Source organism: Zootoca vivipara, chromosome 14, assembly GCF_963506605.1.
Source record: "Zootoca vivipara chromosome 14, rZooViv1.1, whole genome shotgun sequence".
Classification (NCBI taxonomy): Eukaryota; Metazoa; Chordata; class Lepidosauria; order Squamata; family Lacertidae; genus Zootoca; species Zootoca vivipara.
The window spans coordinates 6,213,201-6,235,605 of NC_083289.1; the positions used below are offsets into that span (position 1 = coordinate 6,213,201).

The window sequence follows — 22,405 nt, forward strand, 5'->3', positions numbered from 1 at the left end:
TCTTGCCTGACTTTGGGCCAGCAAGGGAAACTGCTTTCAATGAATGTTTCTACATGCTGTAGATGCAGATTTTTCAGCTAGAGATCTATCCCTCTGCTCTGTAACACATGTGGCTATAATTGGGAAATGTAATCCTGAAGGCAGCCCTGTATCGGGAAGTTTTTGATGTTTGACTTTCCCCCCTTTTTTGCTGTAAGCCTTCCAGAGAAGCTGGGGAAACCCAGCCAGATGGGCGGGGTATAAATAATAAAATAATTATTATCCTGCACCTGCTGGCAGCTACCTAAAACTAGAGCTGGATTGCATGATGGACAAGGTCTTGTTTATGGCTGCAAAGTGCTCATTACAAATTGCCTGTAAAAGAAGCTTGATTGCTTTTGAAGCTAAAGCAGCCACCCCTTGAAGCTACCCTTGAGATCATGGGATTGACATTGTTCCACAGGTGTCTCTGACCTTGTTTGTGTAGGTTCTCTTTGGTTTTTAATAGTTCCATTGTGGAGGATGTTGGCTGAAGCAATAAAACACAATTAGCAGGATGCTACAGTACAAGTTCAGCAAACCAGACTGTCCCCCTATGGGTTTTGTTCTTTGCTTAAATACTCCATGAGTCATTTCAGCAGTTGAATCAATTTTTATTACATGAGGAAGTCACTTTTAAGACTATTAAAAATTATAAATATATATATTTAAAAATTAGAAAGAAAACAGTGAGAATGCCAACAGTTGTCAGCTCAATACATCTTGACAAGATCCAACAGAAAACAGCTAGCTGCTGATCACAGTGTAAATCCATGCAAAGTATCTGATCAACTAGAAGCCAGCCTGTGGCTGAGATATGTGGGTTGGAATCTAAAGAATGACAGAAGCCAGGAAGTGCTGCTGTATTTGCTGCCTGAAGGTTGCACATACATGTATTTGTGTGTTTACGGAGTAAGACAGATACCGCCCCCTGCAACACACTAACTGAGCAAGCCATATGGGAAACCAGCTTTCAGTGGTTCTACCCCACGCAGTGGGAGCTTGTGTTTCTGAATACTGTCATTGCAGGCAGAGCTGAACTTGTGTGTTATTTCCCAGCCAGTAATAAAGAGAAAAATCCATACGATTGGCCCCAGCCACAATGGTTGCACAACATTCACTCCCGCTCTACAGCCATAAGCCAAAAACAAAAAGAAACAGCTGCAGTGAAAGAGAACTAAGACATTCTAATTGTTAAAGGATGCCATTTAAGACAACTGTCATGATTTTTTTCAAAAGCAACGTCTTACACATAAGAGCCTTTTACAAAATTATAAAAGTATTTGGCAGGGCTTTAAGTGGTGACATTGATGAATCTCTGCATTTATAACATCAATTACATAGCCACAGCAAAAAAGAAAAGATCCTACACTCCTGCTCTACATTATTAAGCTTTGATAAGGCAAAAGCTTGTGTTCATTAAGGGCCTTAAGTCTTTCCACACCATTCACTCTCTATATAATCAAGTCTTCTGGAAGTGATGTGATGTTTTGTTTTTAAGAGGCAGCAGAAGGGAAATACATGACAAGCATGTGTTTTTGTGTTAAACTTGTTTTTGCTTGCAAGTTAAAAGCCCAGGCTAAGTCTCTGCAGGAATGATCAGGAACCCCATCAATGGCAGCAACCTTATGGAGAGGTATGCAGCCTTGAGCACCAACAACACAGCATGGCCCCTATTACTATGCCCACCAGCTACTCACAAATACAAGCAAATAGACCTGGGACTAAAAATTGGGCTGTTATGGCTAGAAGACATAGATACTCGATCTTTCCTCTCAGCAGCTTCAAAGAGGCTACTATAAGGCTTTCAGAACACAACCACACAAGTCTGCCAAAAACCTAAATGGTAAGGTCATGCTGTTAGGGCAAATCCACATCTTTAAAAGGTTCTGCATGCTGCACCAAAGTATGAGATTGTCAACTTAAGGCCAGGCATGACCTCAGAGCTAGCCCTCCTAGAAACTACCTCTTGCCTAATGGGATGAAGTCATAGCTTATTGCACACAGCAGGCCCTCCATCTGCTGGAGCTTTCTGACTCCACAACACCAGCCACATCATAGAAATCTAACTTTCTTGATATTCAGATAAAAGCAAGAGAGCCATACCCTACTGTAAATGAAGAGGGAACAATGATAGGAGCATCAGGCATTTCTTTCACTATGACTGACTATTGCAATTGCCAATGAAAAAGCATACTGGAAATTGTACAAATGTACACTTAATGTAAACACCTTAGCATTTTTTCTGCAGAAAGAAAAGCCTTGATACAGCTTTGTGCTAACGTTTGTGTTAAAATTTCAACCATAATGTAAGATGACACTATTGTCTAACAGAGGGTTAGGGTAATGTGCATATGTGAAATAAGATACTTTGAAGTAGTACAAGAAGAGATACTCTTTACATTTAAAATGTTATGCAATACAAGGGTAAATTCAATTCTGAATAAAGCCATTCTGTTTGTTCCATGTTTGTTCACAAATTTGCCAGAAATGTTTACCTTTCAGACCAATGGTTGAAGGCCAATTTTAGACTTGTCTAAAGGGGACAAATACACACACTCTGTCAAGCAGTAGGCATCTCTCATGGAAATGACTTTGGCTAGAACCAACTTCAGGACATGGCCTCCCCCTCATCTGAGACTTAAGGTATTTTGGTGCTGCTGCAAAATGGAAGTTAGAAACAGGGTACCTAACTATATAAACTTTATTCGCATTAGCCGACGGCCATAGCAACATAAAACAGGAAATATCATTATGGTACCTAACTATTAGACTGGACTCTGCTCCTAGAGGAACTTGGGGGGGGGGGAGTATCCAACCCTCCCATTTCAATGGTACTTTGTTACCAACCACCTCAGTAGAAAGATTGCCACACTGAATGTTAGGCAGGGATGAGGTTTGTCTTTAGATGCAATTATCCAGGCTTTGTGATTGTAGCAAGTAGCCTCTACAGACTGAAATATAAAGGATGAAGGCCAATGCCTCCCTGGTGAGGATGGCCTGGAATTTCCTCCCTCTGACAGTAACATTCAATACCCCACATCAGCAACTTATCAGTACTATGAGAAGTGTTAAGTGTTTACAACCAAGTATCTTTTCCAAATATTCAAAGCCCTCCATAACTGCCTTGTAAGTCCCACCAAAATCCAGGATATTTGTTCGCATATGCAGTTAGGACCACAGCCCCAGGGCGTAGTGGAACAATTCTTCATACTCTGGAAGTGTGCTTTAGAGCTGCATGGACATGATACAGATTATCTACCTACAGTACACTTGATAAGGCATATAATCACACACATCCTCATATTACTCATCCAAGGTACTTTGGGTGAGGGGGGAGAGGCAAGTATCAAGAAATTTTAATTCCACAGATTACAGCACATCAGATTTCCCTTCCAGTCACCTACTCCTGCACAGAGGAGATCAATAAATAATAGAACAGCTTTGGTCTCACTCATCTGTACTGAAGAGAAAAGGGCCAAGTACAATGGTGAGCTTGACTTAAATATGGTACAAGCCTCCATTTCTCTTGCCATTTCTGAGTAATCTTAACCAATACTTTTCAGACCCAAGTCTCACCTAGGTTGAAGACAGCTCAGGGGACACCTGCCCATAAACCAATAAAACAGGTGAGCTACAGGCTGCAAGATGCCCAGAAGCCTGAAAGATTGCTTTCACACCATAAATGGTCCTCTTCTGGCAACTGATGTACAGACCTCTGGCAGAAGCCCAATATGAGAACCACTTAACTCCTTTCATCACTGAGACAAGCAGATTTACTAACAAATATTTTGAGTTAGTTATGTTCCAACTAGCCAAAACCTGTGGCAGTGTGGACTCCCCCCTCCACAAAGGTGGTTATTTTCTCACAATGCATTGAAAGCAGAGGCAGCCTCATTCAAATCCCTCTGAAAGAGAGCGTGCATGACTTCAATGGTCTTGGGGGCACCATCCTCTGTGGGGCTATCAGGCACAGGCGGCATGTGGAGCTTGGAGTCCTTAGAATTCCTTGTTTGTGTTTCAAGGATATGTGCTTGGGTCCAGGTAAGGCCCCCCTCCTGTTATAGAATGGCACAGCTGTTCTTCTCTTTCTCTCGCTCTTTTTCTTTCTCCCGAGGTTCTTTTCTTTTCCGCTCACTACTCCCAGATTGTCTTCCAGTTGATGGAGACGCAGCTTCTTGCACTTGCTATCAATAGGAAAGGGAAGGGGGAAAGGCAGCTTATTTATTTGAAGTATTTTCATCCACTGCTCAGGCAAAGAAAGGCTCCGAGCAGATTAGCCAGGCATCATTTATGCTTAGAAACACTCATTAAGGCCAACTAAGATATACTATCCACATTGGGCCAAGCACTGCTGAACATCGAATGGTGACCAGCCAGCCAAGTTCATCACTGGAGGGGGGCCAAGTGTACTGTCCCCAACTACTCCCCACCCCATTAGGAATTTTCACATTTCCTTTTCTGGAAGATGGAGGCCCACCACTCACTTCACTCCGTGTGAACTTGTTGCAAAGAAAGTGATTATTGTGCCACCATAAAGACAAAGAAAGATAGCCTAACAACGTTGTGTTCCATTCCTAGGAAAGGTGGCTTGTCAGTTTCAGGCAGGCCTTCATGAAGCAGATTATCTAGATCCATTTCATGAAGTTGCCTGTACTCTTTTGTCTGTTGCCTCACATCTTTGTTTGCAGCACCATTGCCACACCTGTGAGCTATTTGCTGAGTTTCTGTGGGAAAAATGGCTCTTAGTAGTTTGTATGGAACTGCACAAGTGAGCTTTTTTTTGTTCTGTTTTGTAATTCACAAATGTAATCTTAACTATTTTCTAATTGTATTTTCACAGAATGCAGGTTTGATTTTACACTATTATTTTTATTAATTACTTTAATAAATCTTCCTTTTCAACCCTGATGTAACTTTTTTGGAAGCCTTATTACTGAATCCAGTTTTCATAGCTACTGAACAGTTTTTGTGGACTAGAGGTACAAGAACAGACGGTCTGGTTTTTTGCTCTTGTCCCAGTGTATTTCAGGCAATATCTGGTAATGTTCTGCGAGTTTCCTGGTCCAGCCTAGTTGAACCAGTGTCACGGTGGCAGCTGTACTACCTTGCAGGGTTGGTTTTTCAACTGTGGTTGCTTGGCACCTGCTAAACCAACAAGGGCTAGTTCCCAGGGTTTTAGGAGTCCAGTGCTTGACACCAACTATAAAAAATAGTACCTTAATCCCTCAAGATGGTACCAAACACCCTATGTTAAAGTCCATGTCATTGAAAGAAAATATGCCAATAGATGAAAAGGGAGGGGAAGCATTAGTTTACATCAGGTTACCTCAATAGATATGTGATCAGTGTCAGATAGCAGGCTAAATTAGGAATATATTGGTGTATAACATGCAGAAGACAGACCAATCCTCAGCCTCTAAGAAACAATTTCATCCATAAGTGAAATCTAAAAAATAAAAATTTCCCTCGCATTATTTACAGATTTTGCACTGTGTGTTCTGCATTTGTTCCGTAATCATGTATGTTTTCCAAGGTGTGAAACCTATAGCTACCAACTGAATTTTACATATTGTCAATTATTTTTGATGTAATTAAGGATTTACTTATTTTTATTGAAAGCTACTCATTGCCAGCAGCCAACATGGCTGACCATTTTACCAGGGTCACAGGCTATTCACCATAGCTACCACCCCTTCAGGCCTATGCAGGCATGCCAGGCTCCCCCACACACATTGTGGAAGCCTGGAACATGCGATGTCACACCGTGGGAGGAGGCCTGACGCAGCCTGACGCGCCCAACAGGGCTTGACGTGGCTGCAATGCGCTCTGTCGGGCCCTCCCACCACTGCAATGGACTCCAGTGGAGCCCGCCACTGCAGTGGGAGGGCCCAACAGAGCCTGTTGCAGCCGCAGCACATCCCATTGGGCCCTTCAGAGGGCATAGCTGCCAAGTTATCCCTTTTTTAAAGGGATTTTCCCTTATGCTGAATAGGCTTCCTCGTGAGAAAAGGGAAAACTTGGCAGCTATGTCAGAGGGTGCAACAGGCCCCATTTACTCCCAAGGGAGAAAACAACCTCTGAGTGTCCACTGATTTGTGATGTGTGCATTTGCTGGAGAAAATTGCAAATGGGCCTTGGGGATACAGGCTTTAGCAACTCACTTTTATGCCTAAGAATGGTAGGAAGGCCTCTCAAATGTATGTTCTAAGGACTTCTGCCCCAGATGGAGCTATACCTCATATCAGCTGTGCAGCTGCAGAATTCTTTGGATAAATTTTTACCTCGCCTTTCAGCATTACACTTCCAGAACAGTTGACAGTTAAAGTCATATCACTCACTGGTCCAGTGAACTCAGTATTGTCTACAACAAATGGCAGGGTCTCTCCAGGGTTTCAGACAGAAGTCTTTCCCAGCACTACTTTACCAGTTCTGTCGCTGAGCTACAGCCCCAATCAACCCAACAGGAAATGCTTCCGTGCAAGCATGCAGAAGACAGGACTATGAGGAAAGTTGCTGGCAGAATACAAGGGCTACCAGGAGCCAAATTTCCATACCTGAACCTGAGCAGCGGTGGCAGCAGCGGTGGCAGCGGCAGCTTGCTCCTGCTCCTGATAGTACTGAGAAGCCCGTCTGTCCTCCTCTTCCTGAAGTTTCTTGGCAAGTTCAAGGTCACTGATTCCTTCTGGTATCTGCTCCCAATTAATGTCTTGGCTTTGCTGCTCTTGTTGCAAGGATAATGCCATCAGATAATCCTATTATGTAAATCCATGGTGAACACTGCTTTAGTTGGCACAATACAATCAACCAGTGAGATTGTATCCACCATACAAATTTTCAGCTTTCCTCCATACATAAAAGAAATATCACTTTCAGCAGCTGGTGTGTGAAGCCTCCTTCCACAATGAACTGGGTAAGAAATTGCTGGGCACCATGCAGCCCTGACTTGGTTACAAGTTGTAATTGCTGGATCACTGCAGCAGCTTTTAGTGTACAGAATCTAGCAGGCTTTTTGTCCATCCTCAGCTCATGCTTCCAGATATCATGGACAAAAGGCATCCCTCAGATACCTCCTGCCTGCCCTCAAGATCTCAAGGACGGAGAATGATATTTCGAATAATCCAATGTCCTTATAGATGTCTTTAAAAGGGCATTAGACAAAGTCATGGATAGGACTATCAATGGCTAAATGTTACTGCATGCCTCTGAGTATCACCAAATGTTGGAAAATGGAAGTGCAAAGGACTGTTGCCCTCTTCATGGGCTTCCCAGGGGCATCAGGTTCGCTGTTGCGGGGAACAGGATACTGGAATAGGCAGGGCTTTCCGTCTCATTCAGCATGACTACTGAGGTTCTTAAGAAACGTAATGTCATGCTACATGACTACATAATTGAAGCAGACATTGAGTTCTGCCCAGTTTATTCTGCTTTCGGAGAATCAGGAGGGAAAAGGAGTCTGACACAAGGCACAATTTACATACGGCGCTAGTGGGGAAACTGCATCCATCCCAAGTACTGAAAAAGCAAAGCAAATCTACCTGATCTATCTGATCTTGCTGTCCTCTGTATACTGTTTCTGGATCAGATGGAGGTCGTAGATGGAATTCAGAATCACAGAAGTTTCCATCCCCATCTACATTGTGTAAGCTCTCCCAAACAACTTTGTCTTCTGTAAGGAAACCCTGATCTGTCACCAGGAGATAAAGCTGGCCCTAAATGAAAAGGAAATTCTTTTACACATGTGTTGTTGGAAACTAATTTGGATAGGGGAGGGAGCACTGATTCCTGCTAATACCATGCGACTATTTCGTGCATTATTATACCTCCTCCAGAAGCGCAGCTTGCCATAAGTTGTTGGATTCCAACTCCCATCAGCATGGCCAATGGCCAGAGATGATGGGAGTTGTATAGTTTTACAACTGGAGGGTTGCAGGTTCCCCACACTATAGTCTCTGAATGCACCCAGCAGAGGTTCAAGGAGACATGGCACTAACAGTGTGCAGATGTAGGAATCAACTTAATTCATTGGCTGTACATTTTGATACATAAGATTCTAGTAAAAGAAGGCTGATCATCAAGTCACAGCTACAACCCTAGAGAGAAGTACTAAAACTGAACTACTTGAGCATACATGTATGTGGAGTTTGAAAATATGCCAAAGGAAACACATTTAGAGGCCAACAGGCATTCCTCAATAGGAAAAGATCTGGGATGCCAGCATAGTCAATGACATGGGACAATGGGACTAGTAGTTAACATCTTGAAGGCCACAGGATCCTTATCCCTGTTCTCGGGCAAAGCAGCTACATGACACTTTAGGGGCAAATGGACATCAACTAGAAGCAGGCCACAAACTCATGAGCTTCATTAGTTAACAAGCTCAAATAAAATACAGAAACTGTTCACAGCCATATACCTTATGTTTGGTCATGGTGCTAAAGTGGTTGTTTCTAAAGAACACACATAGTTCTCCTTCTTGAACAGTGGAAGTCAACTCACATAACCCATGGTAGGTCAACTGAGTGGCTGTGTTGTTTAGGAACTGTTCTGCTATGGAACCTGCGAAGAAAGGTGGGTTACTGCAATTTAAAAATACAATATTAAAATCAGTTTAAAACAATTACAGTCAAGAAAATATGGTAGGTCCACACACACACACACACACACACACACACACACACACACACACACACACAGTCAAAGGCCTGTGTAAAAAGGTGCTTCTTCAGCATATGGCTATGGATAAAACTATACAATGCCAGAGACACCTCTTATAAACTGCCACAGAAAAGACCCTCTCCCAGGCCACCCACCCACCCAAAAATTATGAAGAGTAGTGGAAATACCAAGGGGAACCCCTCTGTTTATCTTCAGTACACACTCTTGGGTATTAAGAAGGCATATTTCAGATATTTGGGGCCTAAACCTGCTGTACTGTAGTACCCAGCTAAGCATGACATTTATCTGAAAATTGGAGTGTTAGCTTAGAACCGCATGGAGGACAAGACAATTCTAGCGTAAGACAGCTCAGTTAAGGATGGTTTGCTGATAAAAGAAAAAGGAATTAAATTACTACAAAGCCTGTAAGACTCAAATGAGATGAAGAGTTTGATCGTGAAGCAGAGTTACAGGCTTGCTTCTAGGTTAAGTGGCCACTGGATTGCAGTCACAGACTATTCAATGCTAGTCCGACTCAGAGCACACCCATTTAAGTTATTGGACATTACTAACTTAGGTTCATTAATCTCAGTGGGTCTACTCTGAGCAGGACTTAGTTGAATTCTACTCAATAGGTCTATCCTTAAAATCAGTGATTTCCCCACTAATACTCCTCATTCATGCATGTGACCAAGACGGCTTTATAATTGTGGAAGCTGCGAAACAACCGGGTGGGGCCACTGCCTTCATGCTCTGCTTGTGGGCCTCCCAGAGACATTCAGTTAGTTACTATGGGAAACAGGATGCTTGGTTGGATGGGCCTTTAGTCTGCCCCAGCAGGGTCCTTAAGTTCTTATGGATTCTATTCATGTCAGCTACATGGAATTTCCTTACTCAGAGGAGGTAAATGCCTTCCAATACCAGTTGCTGAAGAATGACAGCATTGTCTTAAAGCTTCTGGCTGGTCCGTGTTTGAAAAAGGATGATGGATTAGTTGGACATTTGATATGATCAAATAGTGTTTTTCTGACATTCTTAAGCAATTCACCCACCTTCATCAACAAGCTTAGTGTTGTCTGACTGCTTACAACAAATTATTTTCTCCACCAGCTGATTGTAGCTGCAGTTACCAACTGCTTTCACAATGTCAGCAGCCTGTAGGGGAAAGAAAAGGTACACCAAGCTTGACCGATATTTTGTGTCTATTATGAGAAAGACAAGTTAATGCTACCGCTAGTTAAAACTACAAGTTAACACTACCTTTTTTTTAAAGAGCTATAAACAACTCTAAGCACAGACACACTACTGTGGTGGCACACACAGGTGGAATGATATAACGTTGTAATTTCCAGTACACAATGATGACTAAAACAATATGCAACTGCCCATCCACCAATATCATTCTTTGCATTATTCTTTCTTAGGAAGAGAGCTGGGTGACTACTGGAAAGGTTTTTGCTGTGGTAGCACCCACAGTCTGCAATTCCTCAAATCCACATTTTGGACCTTCCATGCTATTTCTTAGGTACAAGAAGGCCACTGTACTGATGCACTTTTAGTGGTGTTTAGGATCTGTAATAAATTTAGTTACTTTATTTATCTTTGTGTTTATCTCTTGTAGCTTTTAAATGTTTACTTAAGTTTTTATCTGGACTTGTTTTGCAGGCCACCTTCTGAACTGGGGACTAATTCCATAAACCACACCCATAGGCTTAACACATCCCCTCTCCTTGCTTACCTGGGGATCTACTAGCCATCCATGGTATAATGGAATATCAAGAAGGTCAAACACTATGCATTCAGGTGTGTACTCAAACACTCGTACACCAGTGAACCTCACATTCACATCAAGACCTGTCTGAAGCTTATGCAAGATTGCCATTGCATCACTCATATTCTGCCAAAAAAAGGAAAACTTAACTGTTTGCATCAGTCAACACACAGTACCAGTATTAGTAACAGTATTTTAAAAGCAGATTACAGAAAAAATCTGAAGCTGCCGACTTCTTAATGCTTTATGAACTCAGTGGAAAGTATAAAAAAATGTCATTTACAGTAGAACGAGACTTGAACAATAATCAGATTATAACCTCATTTACCAATATGTTAAAACATTACCAAAGGACATTAAGTGTCCAGTTCTTATAACCATAGCTTCTGAGAGCAATAATATCCAGGAACTTTTAACAAATAAATAACATTTAACCCAATTTACTGATTCATATTGAAATCTACCAAGGGTTAGCAAATGCCCATCATTAAGAAATTAACTGCTTCATGTTTTTCAGGAAAATCAGGAATTTCTCAACTCACTGCAAATTTCTTATTGGTAATTTACTCTCCTCAAGTTTTTATTACTTAAAAACTCTATGAAAGTAATGGAAAACAAGATTACTAAGCCATCCTATCATTTGTTAACTAGACTTTAGCAGAAAGAGGAACTGTAGGTTAATTCACTAAAGAATTTCATCTCACAAACAAGATAAAGAGTGTAGCTCATGTTGCTATATGTAATGCATACTTCTTTTTTAATGTAGCAGTCTGTCTTCCACTGATTTACTCTTGCTTTTAATATGATTAAACAGAAGCTTTAACTTTACAATATGAATTGGGGGGGGGGAGATTAAGTTGTTTAATTCACTACTAGAAAATGCCACTTACTCTTAAGAAGAGCTTGTTATTTATTACCTGCTCATAGTTTAAGCGCTGAATTTCAGATATTTCTTTTGGTTTTGCATCAAGGATATAGTCCCCTATAAGAAAACAAAAGATTCTAATTTGAAAGCTGGAACTTTATAATCAAAAGCAGTCTAATCTTGTTAAAGCTTTATTGGTTCTTTCACGGGGAAAAAAACTATCAATCAGAGGAGAAGATGTGAGAGTGTAAAGATGCAAGAAAATACCCAAAATTAGAGAGCTGCTGCTTACTAGCACGAGTCAGCTTCCTTTCAGGTATGCCCTGAAAGACAATGCTGGAATTTATGAGACAAATCAAGGAGTGTATTTATATGCTGAGTAATCAGTTCCAATAAAATTAGTTTTTCTAAAAACCTGTACTTTGACCTGCAAATTTCAACTTTTGTTTCATTCTGGTAACTGGAATGTTCAGCCTTTTGTTCTTAAATGGTGTGGTTAGATACAAGAAGAGTTTCCAATACTAGTCCTCCAAAGGTGTGCAAAAGTGATTATTTCTGCCTTGATCAGATCACACCTGGAGTACTGTGTCCAGTTCTGGGCAACACAATTTAAGAAGGTTATTGACAAGCTGGAATGTGTGCAGAGGAGGGTGACCAATACAATAAAGGGTCTGGAAACCAAACCTTCTGAGGAATACTGCAGGGAGCTGGGTAAGACGAGACTGATAGGAGCAAATATAGCCACCTTCAAATATCTTAAAGCAGGCATAGGCAACCTTGGCTCTCCAGATGTTTTGGAACTACAACTCCCATGATCCCTGACCACTGGCCCTGTTAGCTAGGGATCATGGGAGTTGTAGATCCAAAACATCTGGAGAGCCAAGGTTGCCTATGCCTGTCTTAAAGGCTGCCAGAACCAATGGCTTCAAGTTACAATAAAAGAGATTCCATTAAACATCAGGAATAACTTCCTGACAATTAGAGCTCTTTTGACAGTGGAATGGACTCCCTCAGAAGGTGGCAGACTCTTGTTCAGTGGAGACTTTTTAAGCAAAGGTTGGGTGGCCGTCTGTCATGGATGCACTAATTCAGGCATCCCCCAACCTGCGGCCCTCCAGATGTTTTGGCCTACAACTCCCATGATCCCTAGCTAACAGGACCAGTGGTCAGGGATGATGGGAATTGTAGTCCAAAACATCTGGAGGGCCGAAGGTTGGGGATGCCTGCTCTAGTTGATATTCCTGCATTGCAGGGGGTTGGACTAGATGATCCTCAGGATACCTTCCAACTCTACAGTTCTATGGTTCTATGATTAACTCAAACACACACAGAGAGAGAGAGAGAAATGAAGTGGGGAAAAAGCTAACCTTCATTAGCCTGGGGCCCTCTAGATCAGGCATAGGCAACCTTGGCTCTCCAGATGTTTTGGAACTACAACTCCCATGATCCCCAGATAACAGGGCCAGTGGTCAGGAATCATGGGAGGTGTAGTTCCAAAACATCTGGAGAGCCAAGGTTGCCTATGCCTGCTCTAGATGTTTTGCACTATAAGTCCCATCAACCCCACCCAACCTCAACATGGCTATGCTGGCTGCAGCTGATGAGAGTTGCTCTCCAGATGTTTGGGACTGCACCAGGTTGGTGAAGCCTGGATTAAGCTTTGGCAAGAGAGTCATTATCCCTGAATCATGCTTGCCTGAGCTTTACATTCCCCACTCAACTTTGAGTGGCTTCTTCTTGTTTATACTGTATCAGCTTTAACATCTATTTTAACACTTCAAAGTGTTGTATTCTTCAGTAACATAAAATGTTTTAAATTGTGCATTCAAGATTTTGCTTCCAGCGTATCAAACTTTTGTCACCAATTAGCAACCACAAAAACAAATACTACCTAAAGAGTAACCAATAGGCCCATGGTGCATTCCCGTCCAGCTTTTAGTCTCTTCTCCTCAGACCCCCCAAAGCCCACTGTGCTGCCTTGCAGGACAACAAAGAAGACACTTCTCTTCCTTCTCCAGTACAGAAATACAGTGAACTACTTGAAAGAAGTGTCTGATCTTCCCCTTTTCTGGCAGCTCAGTTCTTCCTTCCACTTCTTTTCCTCCACATTCACCGCATAAGCCAGGAGAGAATGGGTGGCCCCACTTTCTTTTTGCTCTGGACCAGCCTATGGCTAGTATGCAACCCAAAAGGAATTCCCACCCCCATCCCATTAAAGGGAGCAGAAAAGGTTCCCTGCCCCTTGCTATAATATTCCTACAGTATACAGTGGTACCTCGACTTACGAACGACTCGACAACCGATTTTTTCGACTTACGAATGGGGGTAATGGCCGCGTGCTTATGAATGTCTCGACATCCGAAAGGAAACCGCGGCGGTTTTAGAAAGGGATTTTTCGACTTACAAATTTTCAGATAGGGTTGCTTCGACTTACGAATTTTTCCGTTTCCAATGCATTCCTATGGGAAATCGCGTTTCCAATGGTGTTTTTCGACTTACAAATTTTTCGACCTACGAAGGTGCCTTCGGAACGGATTAAATTCGTAAGTCGAGGCACCACTGTATATCAATCAGTGTATCCTATATTACTGAGTAGCATCCCTCAAATTTTAGCTGTTAAATTATTCCCTGGAGAGACAACCAAACAAGTCTATAGTATTCTGAAGTAACATACTAATCTTATTTAAAGGCAGAATGAGTCATGGCCCCTGCAAATCCATTCTATGAAATTAAAGTGGAGCCACTGAACTCCCTCTGCAGAATGAACCAATACATTTCAGGACTGCTGGACTGTGGATGCTGCTTCCAGCCTACCCAGTTCCATTTTAACTAAAGAAAAATCTGATTTCCCATAGAAATCATGCCAATTGTAGCAAGTGTTGGAGATACTTTCCTTTTCAAATTTAAAGAGACAAAATCCAAGAACAGAAATAACATTTGCAGTCTTACATCACCCAAACTAACCAAATCAGTGAGAAGGGTAGGTACACATCCCCAGGCCCTCGTTTCCCAACCATTTGCCAAGATCCAAAGTGAAAGGCCAGTGGGAGGGGAGAGAAATAATAGTCCCTAGTTGGCAAAGGTGAGCTAGTTAGGGCCCCAGTAATTAGAGCCTAGGGCTTGCCAATCAGAAGGTCGGCGGTTCGAATCCCCGCGATGGGACGAGCTCCCGTTGCTTGGTCCCAGCTCCTGTCAACCTAGCAGTTCGAAAGCACGTCAAAGTGCAAGTAGATAAATAGGTACCGCTACAGCAGAAAGGTAAACGGCGTTTCCGTGTGCTGCTCTGGTTTGCCAGAATAATAATAAATAATAATAATAATAATAATATATTTATTTATTTATATCCTGCCCATCTGGCTGGGTTTCCCCAGCCACTCTGGGCGGCTTCCAACAGAAAAATAAAATAAAATAATTGATTAAACATTAAAAGCCTCCCTAAACAGGGCTGCCTTCAGATGTCTTCTAAAAATCTGGTAGCTGTTTTTCTCTTTGACATCTGATGGGAGGGTGTTCCACAGGGCCCTCTGCCTGGTTCCCTGCAACTTGGCTTCTCACAACGAGGGAACCGCCAGAAAGTCCTCGGTACTGGACCTCAGTGTCCGGGCAGAATGATGGGGGTGGAGACGCTCCTTCAGGTATACTGGACTGAGGCCATTTAGGTATACTGGACCACCAAAAAACAGCTTTGTCATGCTGGCCACATGACCTGGAAGCTGTATGCCGGCCCCTCGGCCAATAACACAAGATGAGCGCTGCAACCCCAGAATCAGTCACGAATTGACCGAATGGTCAGAGGTCCCTTTACCTTTTTTTATAGCTTCTAGAGGAGTCCCTCAGTATCCAAGGATCATCTCACTCTAGCATGGGCAGGTTTCTCCAACCCACAAGCTGACTACACCCATGATATTTTAAAGTTAACAACAAGTTCAAGGCTAATTTAAATGTTCAACTACTGCCAAGCAGGCTATCCTGCCGGATTTTAAACAATCCTTGCTTAGGAAGCCAACCCACAATTAACCATTTTTCTCAATACAAATCACACATGCAGTGTTATTAGTACTAACCTAAGTATTCCATCAACTGGTCAGCAGTTATGATTTCCATCATTGGTGGCAGTTTCACCTGTGAGAGAAGAGAATTTAAGCTCAATTATTTTTCTACAGTACTTAAAAGTCAATAAAGGTTTGTAAGAGTTAAATATCCAAATTTGCACTGTAGATGTACAAGAGCCACAGATATTTTTGTTACATGTAGAAATAAGCCTGCCTATCAACTATCACGGACCATATTAAAAATCACCAAGAAGTACAAAGGTCAACTCCCCAAGTGAAAGACACACATTTCTCTGCTGCTTCCAAATTCCTACATCTAGGGAAAGCTGCAGAAGAGATTCTTCTTCTTTTGATGATTTCTCTTTCCATTGATTGTGTTTTTACTACCACAACTTAAGAGTTCCATATACTTCAGAAAAGCAGTATTAGTATTTAGTTGTCCTTGATATTGAAGCACCTCACAAGTTTAGGCTCCAAAATAAGTCCCTTGATGTTTATGTTTCAGTCGACAGAGGTTACTCATTTATATAGAACTATATAAGCATACTGCAAGTGGTGAGCAGCATTAGCACTGCATACCTTTTTTTAATGTGATTGCAAAGAAACATAAATGTCTCCTCAAATGCAGAAGCTACCGAATTCATTCTGATGTGCAACTTTCAACCATTTATATAAAGTCTGCATCAACACCTGGTACACAATGAGACCTAAAGAGCCTTACCAGACTGGAATAGTGTGTGTCGCTAGGTCACTGTGCAAGTGATATTACAGCAACATATGCATAGGACTGTCTTTCAGGAAGACTTGAATTTCAGTGGGTCTCTTGGTGGAAACAAATCCCTGGGTCACTTAAGATTCTGAATGCTGGCCTACAGATGACATTATCTTAGCTGCTGAACTGCTATGCTTCTCAGAGCTATTAATGTACTGTTCAAAGCTACATTAACAAAGCTGAGAAGCATAGCGAGGACACAGATTGCAAATGGAATGTTTTAGGCAGCAGTAAGGTTAAAGAAGATGCGTTAGTTGACAAAGTAATTCTCTCTTCCATGGAAACTTTCAAAATGGAGAAGTTAATATTCAACATAAAAGGATGCCATATGTACACATTCCTTTATATGGAGACCATAATTATTTCCATTTCTGTAAGATGCTGCATGCATTTCCAGAATGAGATTTGTTTGGCAAATAGCTTGGTTTCCAAGATGGAACATATCACATTTTGTATGACATTGTTTGTAACAATGTTGTTTGGCAACAGCTCTCTGTTCTGAGAAATAAGCTTGATTTAGGTTTCCAGCACCTTGCAAATAAATATACAGAGCTGAAAGGAATTTGCACACCCTTGCCCCATGCACTAAAAGTCAGTAGGTTCCATGGGTTTGGTATGTTTTCCTACTATACTACACCTGCAACGTTTTGTGCAACACTACCCCAACTAGGCAGGTAACAAATGCATTATTCTTGAAAACAATATCCCAACAGGAAGCCAATGTTCAATAGTTCATGTTTTACTTAATGAGAAAGTGTAGATTCAAAGAAACTATTTGTGTGAGGCTTGTAACAGCACAAACATGAATTTTTTCCCTGCTGGAATTCTACTGCCAAATCCCCAGCAAAACATGTGATTTTTACCACTAGGAAAATAAACCCTTTTCAGATCAACCCAAGTTAATCTAATAGTAGTTGATCAAATTGGAGATAACATGAAAAAATCCTTCCCAAATGAAGAGCTTATCATTTGCTCCCAATTTACCACTCCTTTCAGCATCTTTGGCTAATGGCAACCACAGCCCTTCTCAAAATTAGCTTCTCTCTTGTCCCCAAAATAGTCATACAGTGGTACCTCGGGTTAAGAACTTAATTCGTTCTGGAGGTCTGTTCTTAACCTGAAACTGTTCTTAACCTGAGGTACCACTTTAGCTAATGGGGCCTCCTGCTGCCGCCACGCTGCCCCCGTGCAATTTCTGTTCTCATTCTGAGGCAAAGTTCTTAACCCAAGGTACTATTTCTGGGTTAGCGGAGTCTGTAACCTGAGGTACCACTGTACTAGATTACTTGAGAACACTTTGTACTTGTAAAGCCTCTTCGGACTAAAAGGTAGGATATAAAATAAACGTTAGCTTCCTTCCATACCTAGTCAGCCACCTAGCAAGAATAATACTGTTAGCGTATTCTAATTGGCTGTCAGTGTCTTGGATATTAAGGAAACAGACAAAATTCTTTTAATGGGAGGTCAACCTGGAACCTTCTGTAATCACAACATGGAATCAAAAGCTGAGCTGTGGCTTCTATAGGAGAGGTGAGAAAACAGTAATGGTGTCACCTCACACCTCCCAGCACCAGATTTAGGGTGGTGCAGGTGGTTCCCCGCCACAGACCACCAAGCCAAGGGAGCACAAATTTGAGGAAATCCATAATTGAGAAGATCCATTTGGGGTGCAAAATGTTGGCCTTGCACAGGTTGCCACATTATGATAGATTACCAAAGTCCATCCCTGTGCCTCCACAGATCTTAGAGCACATTGCTTGCCTTAGACCGAGTCAACCTGTTGGACCACTACCTGCTATTAGCTCCTCCAAGTGGCAGCAACATTCAGAGTCATCATGGCTGGCTACAATTCTGTTGCAGAACACATACATGCTCTTCTGCTTTTAGCTACAGGGGCCATAGTTTATATATCTCTGTCAGATGAAATTGCCCAGGTCTATAGATGGACAATGGGTTTGACTGTGCCTAAGGCTACTTGCTTCATATGTTCTTTTTTTGGCTTTTTGTCAGTCAGGACTCACAGAAACTGAGTTCTGGCACCTCAGGAATTCAGGAACTATCAGGTGGGTGCCATTGCTATTATTAGAGAAGAAGGGATGTGTTCATGGTGAGTTCCGGCACCTCTTTTCCTAAAAAAAATAGCACTACAGTGGTACCTCGCAAGACGAATTTAATTCGTTCCGCGAGTCAAATTCGTTTTGCGAAAAAATCGTCTTGTGAATCACAGTTTCCCATAGGAATGCATTGAAATTTCTTTTTTTGCCCATAGGAACGCATTAATTAAATTTCAATGCATTCCTATGGGAAACCGCGATTCGCAAGACGATTTTTTTGCAAAACAAATTGGTCTTGCGAGTCACCATCAGATCGCAAAACGCATTCGTCTTGCAAAAAATTCGTCTTGCAAGGTACCACTGTAGTTCTTTCCAACATACTGTATGGGGGGGGGGGGCTCACCTCAACAGCAAATACAGCTTTGCAAACAAAAGGTTCCACTTTCAGCTTCCTACACCACAGGTTAAAAAGGGTCAGGTGGTGGGAATATTCCCATCATCCCTAGCTAACAGGACCAGTGGGCAGGGATGAAGGGAATTGTAGCCCCAAACATCTGGAGGGCCGGAGTTTGCCTATGCCTGGGCTGGAGAGTAGCTACCAGTCACAGCAAACAATATTGGGCTAGATGGTATAGAATGCATTCACATGTAATGCGGCTTAGGATGAATATGTGTGGGCTCCCGTCCCATGGAGGAGATCACAGCTGCCTTGCTCCCCCTCCCAGTCTTCAGCTCAGTGAGGTGCATGTCACACCTAAGCTAATGGTTGGCCTGCCCTACATATTGTCCAAACCCAGACTTAGGGTGAAGTTTTCTTAATACAACTTTGAGGTTAAGAAGAGAGCTTAACTGAGCCTGGGTTTAGATAACAAGACAAGACAAACCTTGGCTTAGCAGCACACTGCACTGAACTAAGAGAACCAGGGAGAAGCAAAGTGGGTCTGAGCTCCTTTCTGACAGCACACTTGTGCAGTCTCAATAAGCCATAGCTTGGTTAACCATGTGCAAACTAGATCCTATTTAGTATGAGACTGAACCTGGGACTCTCTACCTTCCCAAGACTAACTGTGGAGCTGTAGAAAACTTCCAAAGGAGAGGCACCCTGCCAGGGCTTGCTGCCTGAGGCAAAGTGTGCATACCCCTGCTATGCACAGAATCAATGAGGCAGTGTCATTCCAGGAGCTGCATCGCAGGGTAGGTCCCAGGTTGTGCCTCCAACCTCACAGCATCAGCCTCCTGAAGCGGCTATCTCACCTGCATTCTGCCCATACCCAGAGAGAAATTCAGCTAAGGCAGTTGTGCCAACTCCAGGAGGTCCACTCAGTATCTGTGGGCAGGGTGCCCTGCCCGCTGAATGTTGAGGGGGCATTCTCACTAGCCCGTCTCTGTAATAATTGCCGACAATCTCAAAGGAACATGCCAAAGTGATGTCACGCATGTGCAACCCCCACCCTCCCCCCAAAAATGTTGGGCGCAACTGCACCTCTGCACCTAGGGTGATCCTGGGCATGGCAGACAAGGGAAGACATTCACACACATAACAGAGGAAGCAGCCTTACAAGAGGGATCACGCTCATCCTCTAGCCCAGTGGTTCCCCGGGATGCCACTGCGAAAGTGCTTCCCAGCCCTACCTGGAGGTACCTGGGATTGAACCCAAGATCTTATTGAATGCAAAATGCAGGTGCTCTGCCCCTGCCAGCTGGCCCTTCCCCTGAAAGGATAAGGAAAGCTTACAGCCCTCCTGGCCAATTTATCTAGGAAGCTGCCTGTCCCTCGGGAGGATAGCAAGGCGTGCAGCTGGCCTCGCCCTTCTCCCCCAGCCGCGCCACGCACCTTCCAGGCCAGGAGCAGTACGTTCATGATGGCCAGGAGCGGGCAGGGCCCGTTCTCGTTCTGGGTGATAATGGGCGTGTTCTCCTCCTTCCAGCGCACCCATTTGATGTGGTAGACCGACTGACCCGGGAAGCGCTCCTTGGCGCCCGGCGGGAGGAGCAGGAGCGGCGATGGCGAGGCGGAGGATGACGACGAAGAGGAGGCGGCGGCGGCGGCAGCAGCAGTTCCTGCCGCAGCCCCCTTGCTAGGGCTGACTCCATCCTCGTCGTCGTCGTCGTCTTCTCCGCCGGCGACGGGGGCTCTCCTGTGCGTAGCCGCCGCCGCCACCTCCTCGGAGTCGTCGTCGTCGTCCTCACCGCCGCCGTTGAGGTCGGAGATGCTGGCCCCGTCGCAGGACGGCAGGTTGGAGAAGGAGCCGAGCGAGTCGGCCAGGCTCGCGGACTCCTCGCCGCCCGCCGGGCTCAGCGAGCCGGCCCCCGAAACCACGCTGCTGCCTCCGCTGCCTGAGAACGGAGCCGCGGTCGCCTCAGCCTGGGAGGGGCTTTCGGGCGGCGTCGCATCTCGGTCGCTCTCGGCCACCGGCGGCGGCTCTTCCAGGCGGGAAGCGAGAGACGCGGCTGCCTCTGAGAGGACCGTCGAAGAGCTTCCCGCCCCTCGCTTCTCCTCCTCCCGCGTCTCCTCAGATGCCGCCGCTGCCGCCGCCTCGTCAGGCTCTGAGGCGATTCCCGCCTCTTCCTGAGGGGAGACGCGACTCGCCTCAGGGGCGCCGCCGCCCCGCTCGAGTGCGCCCAGGGGGGCGGGAGGAAGCAAAGCTGGCGGCGGCGGGGGCGGAAGCTCCGCCAGGCCCTCCATTGCCCTCGGCGTACAGCTCCCCTCCCTCTGTCAGCGAGGCGTTTCCGCTACAGGCAGCGGCAGCATGAGCAGCGCCGCCGCCGCCGCCGCGATCGAGACGGCTGCTCCGGGCCCAAGCGGCCTTCGGACGCCATGACAGGCAGAGGCCACGCCCCTTCCCCGCCCTGCCCGGGGGAGGGGCTGGCTGTGCGGGGCGCATGCGGTTTAGTGGGGAGTCCTCTGTTAAGTGTGCTGATGGGGGGGACAGACAGACCCCCCCATATATATACACACACAAGGCCGCAGCTTCAGCCCCCTCTGTTAGAGTTGCTGTAAGTGAGTTCCCTGATCTGGACCTTGTGCAGAGCAAAATAGAAATGAATTTGCTCTCCGCCTCAATAATGAGTGTCAAAGCTTTACTGGAAACAGTCTTAAGGTAGTTACAAATAAAAGTTGCAGAACACAGAGCAACTTGCGATGCTGTCCAACTCTTCTTTGTAATCCTTAATGCAGTTCAAAAGGCTTTCCTCTCTCTGGTCCCAGATCCTAAGCAACTTGCTCGTTAAAACGGTTAACTTCTACTCCTGCTGTTGGCTCCATCCACTGCTTGAGACGCTGAGTTCTGGTTCATCTTAGCTCTGTGAGAGATCTTTGCTAGACTTTCCAGTACTGTAATGAGTCATCAATTAGCATAAATCCTCAAATGGAAACATCTACCCCCTTGTGCTGCATTAGCTAGAGACAAACATGCCTAATGCATACTTATCTTTGCAAAATATTTTCATAGAATCATAGAGCTGGGACCATGGGGATTGGGGAGTGATCTACTCCAACAATGCAGGAATCTTTTCTCCCATGCTGGGTTTGAAACCAATACCTTGAACTTAAGAGTGTGATGCAAACACAATACATACAAGCATAACATTCTATGCACAATAAATTTATATGCCTTATGCCTGCCCCACATTATACCGTAACTGCTTCCTCCCTTTCTGCTTTCTCCATCTGCACTCTTACTTAGATTATAATTCCCGGTTATCCACTGGGTTTCTTATACAGTATAGGCAATACTAACTACCTAAAGTAATGTACCGCATACAGAGGACCAGGGCACCTATCTGTGTTGGATGTATCCAGGGCTTTTTTCAGTCAGAGCTTGCCAGAACTTAGTTCCAGCTCCTCTCAGGTGGGTTCCATTGCCATTATAATAAGGGAGGAGTTCATGGTGAATTCTGACACCTCTTTTTCTAGACAAAAAAGCACTGGGTGTAACAATACCTCCTGGGAAAGCCAGGTGGCATCTCACAGAGAAAGCTCAGACACCTTGCCATGTCCAAGGCAAGCCAAGTTATTTTGGCACTTGAGGCAAATTCCCAAAGGTGCCTCTTCCTGGGAGAAAATATACACAAATAACTGAAATAGCACAATTTTCAGCCTTTCAGTGACACCCAAAGCCAGGTGCTGTAAACAGCCCCCCTCACTCACGCCCATATAAAATCTCTGCAACAGTATGGACTAGTGTGGTGCTGTTAGTGTACCAGACTAGGACC

General features: G+C 44.1%; 1 protein-coding gene across 3 annotated transcripts; it reads right to left on the reverse strand.

The window, feature by feature from the left end:
• Window positions 1-611: 611 nt before the first annotated feature.
• On the reverse strand, window positions 612-21,025 carry MINDY2 (MINDY lysine 48 deubiquitinase 2). Of its 3 annotated transcripts, XR_004693572.2 has the most exons (10): window positions 20,025-21,025; window positions 15,377-15,434; window positions 11,338-11,429; window positions 10,415-10,573; window positions 9,729-9,831; window positions 8,435-8,577; window positions 7,557-7,730; window positions 6,576-6,773; window positions 5,348-5,467; window positions 4,069-4,205 (listed from the first exon to the last, which is right to left on the reverse strand). XR_004693572.2 is itself a non-coding variant. In XM_035131438.2 (9 exons), the coding sequence occupies exons 1-9, from the start codon at window positions 20,874-20,876 to the stop codon at window positions 4,080-4,082; spliced, it is 1,878 nt and encodes a 625-aa protein (XP_034987329.2). In that variant the 5' UTR covers window positions 20,877-21,024; the 3' UTR covers window positions 612-4,079. The 3 variants fall into 3 exon arrangements, 2 of the variants coding, with proteins under 2 accessions (XP_034987329.2, XP_034987328.2); XM_035131438.2 differs by lacking the exon at window positions 5,348-5,467 and having other exon boundaries at window positions 612-4,205; window positions 11,365-11,429; window positions 20,025-21,024; XM_035131437.2 differs by lacking the exon at window positions 5,348-5,467 and having other exon boundaries at window positions 612-4,205; window positions 20,025-21,024.
• Between the last annotated feature and the right edge of the window lie 1,380 nt (window positions 21,026-22,405).

What these genes read in the sequence shown, in the direction of transcription:
- MINDY2 (XM_035131437.2), bottom strand. Translation starts at nt 20,876, where the DNA reads ATGGAGGGCCTGGCGGAGCTTCCGCCCCCGCCGCCGCCAGCTTTGCTT. An exon ending in ATAACAAGCTCTTCTTAAGA is followed by an intron (nt 10,574 to 11,337) that starts GTAAGTGGCATT and finishes TTTTTTTGGCAG; the next exon opens with AATATGAGTGATGCAATGGC. An exon ending in AGCAAGATCAGATAGATCAG is followed by an intron (nt 6,774 to 7,556) that starts GTAGATTTGCTT and finishes TTTACATAATAG; the next exon opens with GATTATCTGATGGCATTATC.